Source organism: Emiliania huxleyi, assembly GCF_000372725.1.
Source record: "Emiliania huxleyi CCMP1516 chromosome Unknown EMIHUscaffold_166, whole genome shotgun sequence".
Lineage (NCBI taxonomy): Eukaryota > Haptophyta > Isochrysidales > Noelaerhabdaceae > Emiliania > Emiliania huxleyi.
In genome coordinates, this window is record NW_005200922.1 from 348,816 (window position 1) to 360,624 (window position 11,809).

Genomic DNA, 11,809 nt, shown 5'->3' on the forward strand with positions numbered 1-11,809 from the left:
GGGAGGAAGAGGGAGGAAGAGGGAGGAAGTGGGAGGAAGTGGGAGGACGAGGGAGGGAGAGGGAGGGAGAGGGAGGGGGGAGAGCGCGGCCGCCGCCTCGGGTCCCGCATCTCCTCTCCCTCTCGGCCCCGCATCTCGGCTGCATCTCGCGGCGCCTCGTGGCCTCGCATCGCCGCCGCGCCGATCACGAGGCCGGCGTGGCCGTTGTCGAAGACTCCGAGACACCAGACGCCGGGGCGGTCCTTGTAGATGTACTGTCGCGGCGTGAGCGGGAGCTCGAAGCCGCCGCCGAGGCGGATCGAGTGGTTGGCGAACCCACCGAGGTCGGCCTCCTCCATCGTGTAGCAGAAGTCGTCTGGGTAGTGCCCCTTGACCGAGCGCGAGGCGCAGCCCGCGGGCCACGGGCAGCTCTGCTGGAAGAGGCGCCGCACGGCGGCGTAGGGCGTCGGGGGGAGGTAGATGAAGGTGGTGCCCGAGTCGACGATCGAGTGCGAAAAGTCAGACGGCGAGCCTGTTCACGGCGAGGCGCTGTGAAGAGGCGCGGCTCGCACCTTGCGCTGCTCGCAGCAGCGGCGGAGGGCGAGCCGACGGTATGGCCCCCGACGCGGAACTCGAGCACCTGCGCCGCGCAGTCGGCTGTGAGTCCTGCCTCCTCCTCCTCCTCCCACTCCACTACTGCCACCGCGAGTCCCGAGCCTGCACTGTGTAGTCGCCCGGCCGCCCTAGCGTCGGCACCCACGCCGGCCGCAGGGAGGGCGGCACCGCGCCTCCCATGACCAGCGCGCCTGCAGCGAGGGGCGCGGTGGTGGGCGGCAGGAGGGGCGAGGGCCACCCTCCCGCCCCCGCAGCCCCTCCCACCGCTGTCCGAGGAGAGGCAGAGCGAGAAGATGGCGGGCGCGCCTGCGGGACGGGGCGTGGACGCGTCATGGACGAGTCCGGTGGCGGCAGGAGCTAGCCGACGGCGGGCGCGCCCGTCGCCGCGCAGAGGTCTCTCAGCAGCGAGCCGCCCTGGCCTCCGGAGCCCGCGCGCGAGAAGCCGGCGATCCCGTCCGCCTGCTGCGAGTGGAAGAGGCCCGACTCGTACGTCTGGCAGCCAAAGACGGTCGGCGCGGTGCGGCCGGATGCGCCGTCGACCGCATAGTGCACCTCATCCCTGACGAGGCGGCCTCGAATGGAGGAGCCCTCCGTGTACGAGACCGAGTAGCCGCACGAGCCGCGGTCGCACGAGCCGCAGCCGGAGCAGCCAACCACCGACGAGGTTGGCGACGCCGAAGCGTCAAAGCGAGTGCCCGCCGAGTGGTGGCCGCAGTGAGTGCAGTCGGCGCAAGGGAGCGCCGTCATGCCGGAGCCGGTGTCGACGATGAGCGAAAAGGACCGTGGCGGGTTGCCCACGCACATCTCGGCGGCAAAGTAGCCGAGCGTCTGCAGGTTGCCATTCAGCCGCCAGCCCGCCTTGAGCGAGAGCTGCCGCCGGCCGCCCGGATGCACACGCGGGTCGTGAGCCTCCGCGGCGGCGACAAATTTTAGCGGGGTGTGGGCGTGCAACTGCCACATGTACATGTACGTGCAACTGCCGCCCGGGCGAGCAGAGCCGTGAGCCGCGCGCAACAACGGCGCGCAACAACTGCAGAAAAGAATTTTACAAAGCGCGCACAACACTGGGAACGGGACTGGCGCGCACTGGCACTAACACAGAAAAGAATATGCGCCAGTCGGGCCTCCCCTTCTCCCAAAATCCTGCTCGTGCAGGTGTGGACCCTGTCCTCCTCCCCTATCCCTCGTTTGGGTTGTCTGTTTTCTTTCTTTTCCCATCCCTCGCTTGGTTTGTCTGTTTTCTTTCTTTACCATCCCTCCCTTGCTGTGGTTACCGGTTTTCTTTCTTTCTTTCAAAACAATTTTCGCACCCCAGGTTATGACTGCACTCCAAGTGCTCCAAGTGCACGACACTGGGCGCGGGTCTGGCGCGCACTGGCACTAACACAGGTAGGGAGTAGAGAAAGAAAAGAAAAGGCGCAAGCAAGTGCCAAACACACACTCTGTCAGTCAGCAGTCCGCCTTCCGGAAGGCAGCCAGAAATTGAACTCGGGGGCACAGACGCGAGAGAAGACTAGGTATGTTGTTCGTGGATCGCGACACAGAGCTCACACCACAGCGGGAGGAAAGCGGCGAGTCGCAATTCCAGGGGTCGTTGTGGCGGGCCACCCTGTCCGGGTACTGTATGGTGTGCGGTGTATGGAGCGCGATCTCCGCACGCGCACCATCCCGCTCTCCGCCGGGGGCGAGCTGGAAGCGCACTCTCGAGAGCGAGTGTGTGGCAGCTTATGGCGGGGGCGTTGCAGGGAACCAGCGTTGAGCGTCCTTCTTTTGCTTGCTAGCGTCGTACGCGAGTGAGTTCGCCGCGCCGTATCTGCCTCTCTGGCACTGGCGAGTTCGCGGCGGTGGCGGCGCGGGCGGGACATCGTAAAAAAGGAATTTTGGATGATTTTTGCCCACTAAAGAAAATACAGAGGCCTCCGGCGGGCCCCAGCCTTTCCAAACCCGAGTACAAAGCGCCTCTCCGAGAGCGCTGCGCAGACGGACTACTATTAAAGATACTATATCTAGAGACAGGGAGGGGCTCAAGTGACAAGTCACACACGCAGCCGCGTGGACGTCGGCCGAGCGCTGCTCTGCGGCTTGGAGGAACGAGTGCGGCCGGATCCGTTCTCGAGGTCTCGACTCTCGAGGCCGCGGGTTGGGTAGCGAGGATTGGTGTAACGCGGTCGTGTTTTCTGACGGCCGACCGTCTACAGTGCACGGAGTTGCCCCTTCTCCGACTGCCCCGGCAGTTCCCCAGGCTCGGATAGATAGCCTGTACGATACACGTCGTCTCACTGCGCTACCGGTGCCGCTAGCACACGGCCGCTACAGTTAGGCGCAGGAGCGTACACCCAGGTGTTATCCTGTGTATGGCCGGGCGTGCACGTCATCGCCAACAGTTGATCATCTTGCCGTTTGAGATCTCGCAGGTGCTCCCATCCTTTTGTATCACCAGGGTCCGATGGTTGTCATCCCCCCCGAACCGCGGCCGCCGCCGCCGCGCGGAGAGCCGCGGTCTCGGGGCATCCATGCGGCGCGAAGGCTGCGGACAATTCTCCCGCGTCGTTGCGCAGCAGTGGAATGGCCAGCGCGCCCTCGCCACACGCTGCGCCCACCTCCTCCGTCTCGGCATCGAGCCGCACAGGGCTGAGTTTGCCGGGGGTCAGTCGCGGCCGCGGAGCCACATACGGCGCCGTCCTGACGCGATCGCATCAACGCTGCGCAAGGCAGAGGCCAGAGCGCTGCGACGCGGCGGGGCGCGCTCGGCGGCGGTACGTTTCCTCAAGTATGTATTGGCCCCTCTCCCGCCGCCGCCGCCGCCGCCACGAGGTCGGTCGCGACGCAGTGTGGCCAGTGCAAGCCGTAGTCTAGTGGCACCCCGAGGCGCTACGGAAGCGCGGGCCAGAATGATCCTGGTCCATGAGGACACAACGATGTGTACAGAATACCCTCGGCTCGCCAGCCGCAGCGGCCAGCGTTTCAACAAATAGCTTCACGAAGGACGGCGCAAAACTGGCGACGAGGTCTTGCACACAAAACCGCAAGGACGGATGGATTCGGCCACGTCGCCCGTTCCGCCTGGGAGAGTGGTAGAGTGCGCGCATCTCTCGTCTCGTCGCCAACGAGCGGCACGTTTGCGCTCTCCACCCCCTGCCCACCCCCACCCAGTCCCACATGCCGCCCCCCACCCCGCAAGCGCAAATTATCTGAGCGACAGGCCCCAAATCACGCGACGCGCGTCCCTTTGCGCAATCGAAACGTTCTGCGGAGTGAAACGACACACGCGGAGGAGATTCCTTTTGAAGACAAAGACCGAGCACAAAACGGGGGGGCACGCGCGGCGCGCCCACCCTTCCCACGCTGGGCCCTCACCACGCACCATTCCGTTCACTCCGAGGCGAGCTCGAGTCGTCACGTTTCCGGGCTCGCGAGAGTCTGAGCCATGAGACGGTCAAACGGATTGGGACTCGGCGTCGAGCGCATCGTTCACTCCTCCTCGTCGGGGTCCGAGGACTCGTCCGCGACGACCGGCTCGGGCTCCTTGGCCGCCGGCTTGACCTTCTTCTTTTGCGGCTTGGCGTCCGACTTGGCCGCCGGCTGCTTCTTCGCGCCCTTGGGAATGGTTTGGATTGTGCGCCATTTCTCGCCGCGCGCCGCCTTCTTGATCAGCGACTTGGCCTCCGCGGACTTCACGGCTTTCACCACCTGTTCGACACAACACACACAGGCGCATCTCCCTAAACCTCGGTGCTAATACAAGGGGCGACGCGTGGCGACGCGCCTTCTTTGCCGTTTTCGGGTTCATCTCGCCGAAGTCCTCGGGGTACTTGTCACCCAGCTGCTTCTTGATGTAGGGGAGGCTGATGCCGGCGGCCTCGAGGGACTCGTCGACGATCTCCTGCGGGCGCGCGCGCGGGGGGGGGGGGGTGAACGGAATGGGTCGTGCGGGTGGTGGGGGCATCTCCTATGGCAAAGGATCAAAGGTGTTCGCGGGGGCGGGGGCGGGGGAGCGGGGGCGAGGGAAGCGGCGGTGAGGGCGGCAAGGGGCTTGGCCGGCGATGTAAACGGGGGGTCGGGCGTCGATGGCGGCGGTCAAGAAGCGAGGCGAGGCGGCGGCGAGCGGTGGCGACGTGCTATCCAGTGCAGCGGAGGAGGATCGGGGGCCGGGCGCGCACGATGATCATGGTCTCGGTCGTGGTAGGCGCCATTTTGCTGTATCTACGGAGGAACGCAGACGACCGTGCAGGGTGGTGTGATTGCTGTTCGTTTGCGCAAGCGCCGGCGACGAGCAGCCGCGGCGGGGAGGGCGGCTCGGGTCTGGGTCCATGGGAGACGAGGCGTGCGGCGGCGGGGAGTGTGTGTGTGTGCGGAGGAGGCTGCGGGGCGCGGGGGGGAGGGCGGGGAGGCGTTTCGGCGGGCCCACCAAAAAGCTGAGCGATGCCTGATGAACCTACCAAAAAATAATTTTTTCCGGCGTGCGAGTCTCACGGAGTCGCGCTCCCAATACGTGCATCACTTTTGTGACAGGTCTCAGACTTTGAGCGGCCTCTTCGGTAACTATTGATGGTCCACCGGAGAACTCATCGCCATTCGAACGGGGGCCGGGCCCCTGTTCCAAATCCGAAGAGTTTTCCGGTGGACCATCAATAGTTACCGAGATATGGCCGCTCAAAGTCTGAGACCTGTCACAAAAGTGATGCACGTATTGGGAGCGCGACTGCACTGCAGCGCACAGAGGTGTTCGCTCACCCCGTTCCGTTTCCTTTCCGTGTTTCTCTACAGCACCCTCTCGTTTCCTTCCTCTCTAGTTTCGACGACCCCAAGGAAACTCCGTGGAAATCAGCTGGTTTGGGCCCAAAATAAGCCAAATCGGCAAAATACCGGGTATTTTGCGGGTATACCTGGAAAACCCCGGGTATACCTGGAAAATTCCCTGGGTATTTTGCCGGGTTCCTCGGCTTCGCCTCAGATTTGCCCCAGAGGACCAGCTCTCAGACTCAGGGAAACTCGAGAGTTGCCAGAATGGAGCAGGAATGGAGCACCAAACACCCTCTCGTTTCCCTGGAAATTTCCGGAAACGAAAAGTGCTGGGGACCCTCTCGTTTCCTTTTTGGTTTCCGGAAACATGGGTGCAGGCCAAGGAAGGCGCAAGCAAGTGCCAAACACTCTGTCAGTCAGCAGTCCGCCTTCCGGAAGGCAGCCAGAAATTGAACTCGGGGGCACAGACGCGAGAGAGAAGACTAGGTATGTTGTTCGTGGATCGCGACACAGAGCTCACACCACAGCGGGAGGAAAGCGGCGAGTCGCAATTCCAGGGGTCGTTGTGGCGGGGCACCCTGTCCAGAAGAAGTGTTGGTTTTCAAAAATCTCTCTCTCAGACGCGGCAAAGACGGGGCATAAACGCCAGGCTACAGACACAGGGAGGCACGTAGTATGACAAAAAACATATAAAGTCATAATAAGTTACGCCGTGATGAGTTCTTACGATAGGGGAGGGAGCGAACGAACGGCGACGGCCGAAGCGACATCCGCACACCATGATGGCCGCTCGGCTTGGCAGGGTGGCGGCCCCGCTGCTCTCTCGCGCGACACGCGCGAGCGGTTCGGCCCGCTCTGCCAGCACGGCCGCCAGCCTGACGAAAACGGTCGTCACGAGCGTGTTCCGCAAGGAAGTCGCAGCCTTCGCAGGTGGCGTCCTCCTGGCGCTGCCCTTCACAGAGCCCGATGACTTCTTCTACTATTCCTTCACCACCGACAAAGACCCCGACGCGATTATTGACTTCTACTCGACGGAGGACTTTCTGCAGATCCTGGGCATCTTCCCCATTGCGATCCACTTTGTGCTTGCCGGCGTAGTGTGGGACACAGAGCGCGAAAACACCAACGTCGTCTACAACTCGATGGAGATCTCCTTCACGCTGGAGGAGGAGGAAGGGGAGGACGAGAACGGCGAGGAGATCGTGGGCTTCTTCCAAAAGCGCGAGCGCTTCGTGAACTGGATCCCCCTGACACACTTTGTGCTGTGGGATCAAGTTCAGTGCTATGGCTTCAAGTACCTGAATGCGGGCAAGGTCGAAGTTTTTCACCGCGGCGAGTACTTCAATGGGCCGTACCTGGTGCGGCTCGGCATCCTCCTCCATGCAAAGTACGTGATCTGGGCGACTGAGAAGCACATCAACTCGAAGCTCTTCGCCACAGACGACTTGGAGGCGCAGCACGAGCAGCGCGGCAACATCCCGGCTTACGTGCTGCACCAGTTCCTCGACTCGCTCGGCTCACAGAAGCAGGTGGACGGCGCGCTCAAGGAGAAGATCGAGCTGCTCAAGAAGCACAGCGTGGCCGGCGAGCTCGTGGTGACGAAGAAGGGCAGCAGCCTGCAGCGCCAGTCCTCGAAGATTGTCCTCAACGACGCATCGGCGCAGAAGGCGCTCGACTCGGTGCTGCGCGACCTGGCCAAGACCTCGAGCGGCCAGAACGCGGTTGCGCACGCTGTGAGCGACCTCATGGGAGAGACGAAGACAGGCACTCCCGTCGTCATGACCCACACGACGAAGGGGATGTCCAAGAGGTCATCGGCAGTGCCAGCGTAGCTCGCAAGGTTGAGCGGGGGGCGAGGGAGAACAAGGTCGGCCCCGTCATTCATTGCAAGGGTAGAAGGGAGGGGGGGAGGCTGGCAGTATTACTCAACGACTGAAAAACGACTAACGAGAAACGCTGCGGCTCACCCCCTCTCACAAAACACTCTTGATCTCTGAAGCCGAAGCCGAGACCCCCGCGCGCCACGCCGGCGCCGGCCTCCCCTACTGGTCCCAGAAGGTCCCTTTGAGCTCGGCGCGCACCTCGAGCTCGCGCAGCTTGTAGCCCTGCACAAGCTGAAGGATGAGCACCTGCCGGCGGGCGGGGCGGTCCGTGAGCGGGGCAAGCGGCGGGCGGGGCTGCGAGTGAGGCGGGTGCGGGGGCGGGGAGGGACGGCCACCTCGCGCATCTTGGCGACCGGCGCCTCGGTGAGTGCGTCCGGCGCCACGTTCATGTCTCGCAGCAGCGAGGTGACGAGCTGCCCCATCGCCTCGAGCACCTCCGAGGAGACGCCGAGATGAGCCGAGATGAGCCGAGATGAGCCGAGATTAGCCCATCGCCTCGAGCACCTCCGAGGAGACGCCTCCCTGCAGCTGGCGCGCCTCGTCGCCGGGCAGCGACTGGATGAAGGCGAGCAGCGGCTGCTCCGCCTGCGGCACGTCGGGTCGGCGCCGCTCGCGCGTGGCCCCGCCCGAGGGCGAGAGGGCGGTGGGGCGGGCCGAGGGCGAGAGGGCGGCGGTGGCGGCGGTGGCAGCTCCGCCTTCTTCTCGCGCGCTGAGGCGAGCTGCGCGCGGAGCCCCTCCACCTCGGAGCGGAGCTCCGCCATGTACGCGGCGGCGTCCACCTTCGCCTCCATCCCCGGCGCGAGCGACACCGTGATCTCTCCCTTCACCGGAGGCAGCGCCGCCGCCTCTGCCATCTCGTCCTCGGCGGCGGCGAGCGTCGTCGAGAGCGAGCGGCGGTACTCGGCGTTACGGAACATGTAGCCCGTCATCTGCATCGAGAAGAAGAGCGAAGCGAGCGACTGCCCCGTCGCCGTGATTGCGCCGTCGGCCACCTCGGCCGGCATCTGCCCCAGTAGCGCCGCCACGGTTTGCTTGACGGCGAGCTGCACGGCTTCGGGCGCAGTCTTGGCAAACTCGGCCACCATCTCGGGGAGCTCGACGCTCCGCACCGCCTCCACGTAGGGGTTGGGCCGCTGCGCACCCCGCTTCGCCAGCGCGGCCGCCTCCTTGTCCCAATCCACGTCAGCCTCGCCGCCGTCGTCCGCATACAGCGACTGCAGCCGCGGCGGCGGGCCCAGGCGCGCGGCAGGGCGGCCGGGAAGTGGGCGCGCCGGCCCGATCGCGAAGGAGAGGGAGGCGGAGAGGAGCAGTACGTTCATGGGGCTCTGTGAGACGGACCCGGGTTCCGGCTCCTACCCGAGTAGGGGGGAGAGCCCACTCGCGCCGAAGGGAGTGTTGAGCCGATTCTGTGATTGCGGCTGCGTGGTTGGTCGGCGGCCGTCGCGTTCGGTCGTCCCGTGCCGGCCTCGGCGTCGCGGCCCTCGCACACCCTGGGTTCGTCCGAATTCGAATCGCCGTTGTGGAGTACGGGCGCGGCAAAGTCGGCGCCTCGACAGCGCCTCGACGGCGGCCGCAAAAGCCGTCTCCTGCACGTCGCCGCGCGGCCTCGAGGCGCCGCGAGCGTGCGCTGAGGTCAGCACGACTCGCTCCGGCCCGAGACGGCCGACGCGCGCGCTCTCGCTCCCACCTCTCCATCCCGACGCTCCGCGCTCGCTGTGTCGCCCGCGATCGCGGCATAACCACCGAGCCGCAGCGCGGCGCTCGGCCCGCGCCGCCGTCTCACGAGCTCGTCTCTCGCCCGCCGCGCAGGCGAAAACCAACTCCGTCCTCAAGGGCAAGCTCGAACGACTCCCGTCACTGTACCCCTCGTGCCACGCTGCAGCCGCCGCTCTCGTCTCTCCTCTGTCGCTTCGCCGCGGTCGCGGCTGCACGGAGGTGCCACGGGCCGTGCGAGTGATACTCCGCTGCGTGCTGTCCGGCTCCATATACTGCGACTGGTGCGCCGCGGATGTTTGAGAGTGCGGTTTAAAAAGGTCCCCTGCCCCGCGCCTCCGCGGCGGCACAGAGGCACTGGAGGCAAACTGCGGGCGAATAAATATTTTTGAAGGGATGAACGCGAGCTCGCGGGGTCCACACGAAAGCACCGCTTGGCGGTGTCAGAACCGCCCTCTTGGACCCTGGTGGGCCGAATCTGCGCCCTCTGGGCCCCGGCGGCGGTCCCGGAGAGGGCCAGCACGCGGGCTCCGCCGACGATCTCGCAACGCGGGTCGCGCCGCGCGCCTCCCGAACGAAGCGTGTTGGTGCGCGATGGCGATCCTCGCCTGCGGGGAGCGGAGCACACGCGTCGGATGGCGAGGGCAGCACAAATATTGCACTCACGTCCCAGTATGGCAGCAGCCGGACGGGTTGGGTGGCGTGAGGACAGGGGGTGGTGAGGATGATTCCACAGATCTCGCTGAAAATGGCCGTGTCCTTCCCGGGGGAGGCAGGCGAGCGCACACCTCGCGTCCGAGCGCGAGTCGACGAGTGGTCGCCGAGAGATCGCCGAACCACGTTTCGAGTGCGCGCGCCGCGCACACAGCACAGCTGCGGGTTGTAACTCGACTGCCGATCGCGCGCGCGGGATTTGAATGGAGCTCGCTGGCGCCAGTGCACGGCAGCACCGCCTAGTATCTCGGCCGGAACGAACGAGCAGTCCCCAATCGACACGTTGAGGACGCTGGGCTGGATCTGTTGAACTGCCACAGCGGGCGGAGGCGCGGGTGCCAGAGGAGGGTGACGGCCGGCGGCGGCGTACGGCGGCGAGTCGGAGGCGAGGGGGTGGCCCTGCCGCGCGACACCGGCGCCCCGTCGGGACCCACGCTGGAGCAGCTTCGGCGTCTGGCGGGGCTGCTGCGGCGGGCGGGACTGCGGCGGCGTACTGGGGCGCGAAGCGGCAAGGTTGGGCGGCGGCGACGGCGCGGCCGGCGATCGGCTCGAGGCGCACCAAGGGAGGGATGGGAAGACGGACGCCGCCACTAGGGATTTTATCTGTCGAGGTGGCCTGATGCCCCTTGAAGAAAGAAAAGAAAGAAACCGTACAACCCTCTTGCCAACAATATACCTACATGCTACAACCCAAAAGAGGGGATGGGCGTCGGGCCGAAGCCCGTCAGGCACTCTCTCCCTAACCCTAGCCTTCTCCCGAACCCTAGTGTGTTTTGTTGCCTCCGTGCTTTCACACTCGTCTTGTCGTGTCCGTCCACTGTGATTGCGGCCGTCCACGACTACGTCGTCTCTAGAGAACGTATCAACCCCCTTCTGGTGCCGACCGCGCCCCCGCGGGGCACGGCCGGACGTGGCAGCGTCAACTGGTCACGACCAGCACTTTGGGGGAGTCCCTTCACGCTATCCCAGATATGGCCGGCGACTCGCTGGCGGGGAGCCTCGGGGAGGTCCCCGCCAAAGATGTCGCAGTCATGAGCGATTCTAAAATCAGGTCTCCCACTGGGCGAACATCGGCCGTCCCTCAGTGCTTCCAGCCTGCCCGCTTGAGTTTCCTCAATTGGCTCGAATTTTGCTTAGTAGAAAAAAGAATAGCGCCGAGGCGGGCCGCCGGAGCGGGCATTTCGAAGCACCGAGCGGGCAGCTCGAAGCACGCGGGCGCAGGCTGCCACCGCTGCCCGGGCGCCCCGAGCGGCGGCGGAGGGCCGCCCAGGCCACCACCAGTGCCCCTCCCACCGGCGGCGCGGCGGCAGCGGCGCCGACCGCCCCTCCATCAGCGGTGGCGCGACGGCTGTCGTCGGGGCGCCGGCAGGTGCCGCGCGCAGAGGGTGCCACCGGACCGTCCGACGCGCGCCCGGCGGATCCTTCGTCGTCCATGGCGGGCCGAGCACCCCCGCGTCGCTTCTCGGCGCATTGGAGAGCAGAGGAAGCTGCTGGCGTCGCCGCTGGGATCGGCGGCGGCGCCAGCAGCGTTCTCGGATCTGAAGCCGACTTTGAGCGCCGATCGATCGATCTGAGGGCTGGCCGATGGGTGGCGCTGGGACATCGCCGCCGCCGCGGAGGCCGGCGGCGACCAGAGGAGCGGTTGGGGCGCGTGGCGCATATGTTACCTGCCAAGTGAGCATTCAAGAGTGTTTCGAGATTTATTCGAGATTTGAAACTCAGATGTTCGTTTCCAGTGGGGAGGTGCGAGACCTGATCTTAGAATCGCTCTATCGCAAAAGCCGCTTCTGAAGAAGCCGCAAAGTGGCTCAAGCGCAACAACATCGAGGCGGGCGCCGGCACGCTCGCCTATGCCTAGGACGGCGACCGCCTCCACTGTGAACCACTTTTGATGCCTAATCTCAAAGTATAGCCAGGGGGGATACCCGTAGCCCCCAAAGTGAACTGCCTGATCGACTCCCCGGCACACGGCGGAGGAGGAGGAAGACAGCACAACCCAGGGCGGGAAGAGCACAATGCTCAGGGTGGGACAAAACACCGACAGACGAGAGAAGAGGCCACAAAACAGACAAGCAGAATGGCAAGAGAGAGACGCTCTGCAGGCGAGCCCACGGGCCTCTTGGGCCCTCGCGTCTCTCTCTCTCGATTCGTTACACCGATTC

The 11,809-nt window shown here is 65.1% G+C and overlaps 4 protein-coding genes across 4 annotated transcripts in view; all 4 read right to left on the reverse strand.

The window, feature by feature from the left end:
• Positions 1-1,560, reverse strand: part of EMIHUDRAFT_112299 (hypothetical protein) — a gene marked incomplete at both ends in the record, with an annotated part of 11,486 nt that extends 9,926 nt beyond the window's left edge. The window contains 5 exons of the mRNA XM_005784965.1: positions 189-511; positions 552-619; positions 763-785; positions 859-900; positions 961-1,560. Coding sequence (XP_005785022.1) covers positions 189-511; positions 552-619; positions 763-785; positions 859-900; positions 961-1,560 — 1,056 coding nt within the window. The remainder of the gene's footprint in view (positions 1-188; positions 512-551; positions 620-762; positions 786-858; positions 901-960) is intronic.
• A 2,505-nt stretch (positions 1,561-4,065) lies between these two features.
• Positions 4,066-4,787, reverse strand: EMIHUDRAFT_112300 (hypothetical protein; the record flags this gene model as incomplete). The annotated part of the gene is made up of 3 exons (XM_005784966.1): positions 4,066-4,284; positions 4,337-4,477; positions 4,755-4,787. The coding sequence occupies 3 exons, from the start codon at positions 4,785-4,787 to the stop codon at positions 4,066-4,068; spliced, it is 393 nt and encodes a 130-aa protein (XP_005785023.1).
• A 2,474-nt stretch (positions 4,788-7,261) lies between these two features.
• Positions 7,262-8,375, reverse strand: EMIHUDRAFT_423756 (hypothetical protein). Its single transcript, XM_005784967.1, has 4 exons — positions 7,910-8,375; positions 7,725-7,799; positions 7,556-7,654; positions 7,262-7,466 (listed from the first exon to the last, which is right to left on the reverse strand). Exons 1-4 carry the CDS (start codon positions 8,303-8,305, stop codon positions 7,380-7,382), a joined length of 657 nt encoding a protein of 218 aa, XP_005785024.1. The 5' UTR covers positions 8,306-8,375; the 3' UTR covers positions 7,262-7,379.
• Positions 8,376-10,811: 2,436 nt separating this feature from the next.
• On the reverse strand, positions 10,812-11,371 carry EMIHUDRAFT_364462 (hypothetical protein). Its single transcript, XM_005784968.1, has 2 exons — positions 10,865-11,371; positions 10,812-10,834 (listed from the first exon to the last, which is right to left on the reverse strand). The coding sequence occupies exon 1, from the start codon at positions 11,305-11,307 to the stop codon at positions 10,978-10,980; it is 330 nt and encodes a 109-aa protein (XP_005785025.1). The 5' UTR covers positions 11,308-11,371; the 3' UTR covers positions 10,812-10,834; positions 10,865-10,977.
• Between the last annotated feature and the right edge of the window lie 438 nt (positions 11,372-11,809).

Bases quoted from the DNA above. Each gene is read 5' to 3' on its own strand.
- EMIHUDRAFT_423756 (XM_005784967.1), bottom strand. From the start codon at position 8,305: ATGGTGGCCGAGTTTGCCAAGACTGCGCCCGAAGCCGTGCAGCTCGCC. The intron at 7,800-7,909 runs CTGCCACCGCCG...CCGCAGGCGGAG, and splicing joins CGCGCGAGAAGAAGGCGGAG to CAGCCGCTGCTCGCCTTCAT. The intron at 7,467-7,555 runs GTGGCCGTCCCT...GCCCGCCGGCAG, and splicing joins CGGTCGCCAAGATGCGCGAG to GTGCTCATCCTTCAGCTTGT.
- EMIHUDRAFT_364462 (XM_005784968.1), bottom strand. From the start codon at position 11,307: ATGCGCCACGCGCCCCAACCGCTCCTCTGGTCGCCGCCGGCCTCCGCG.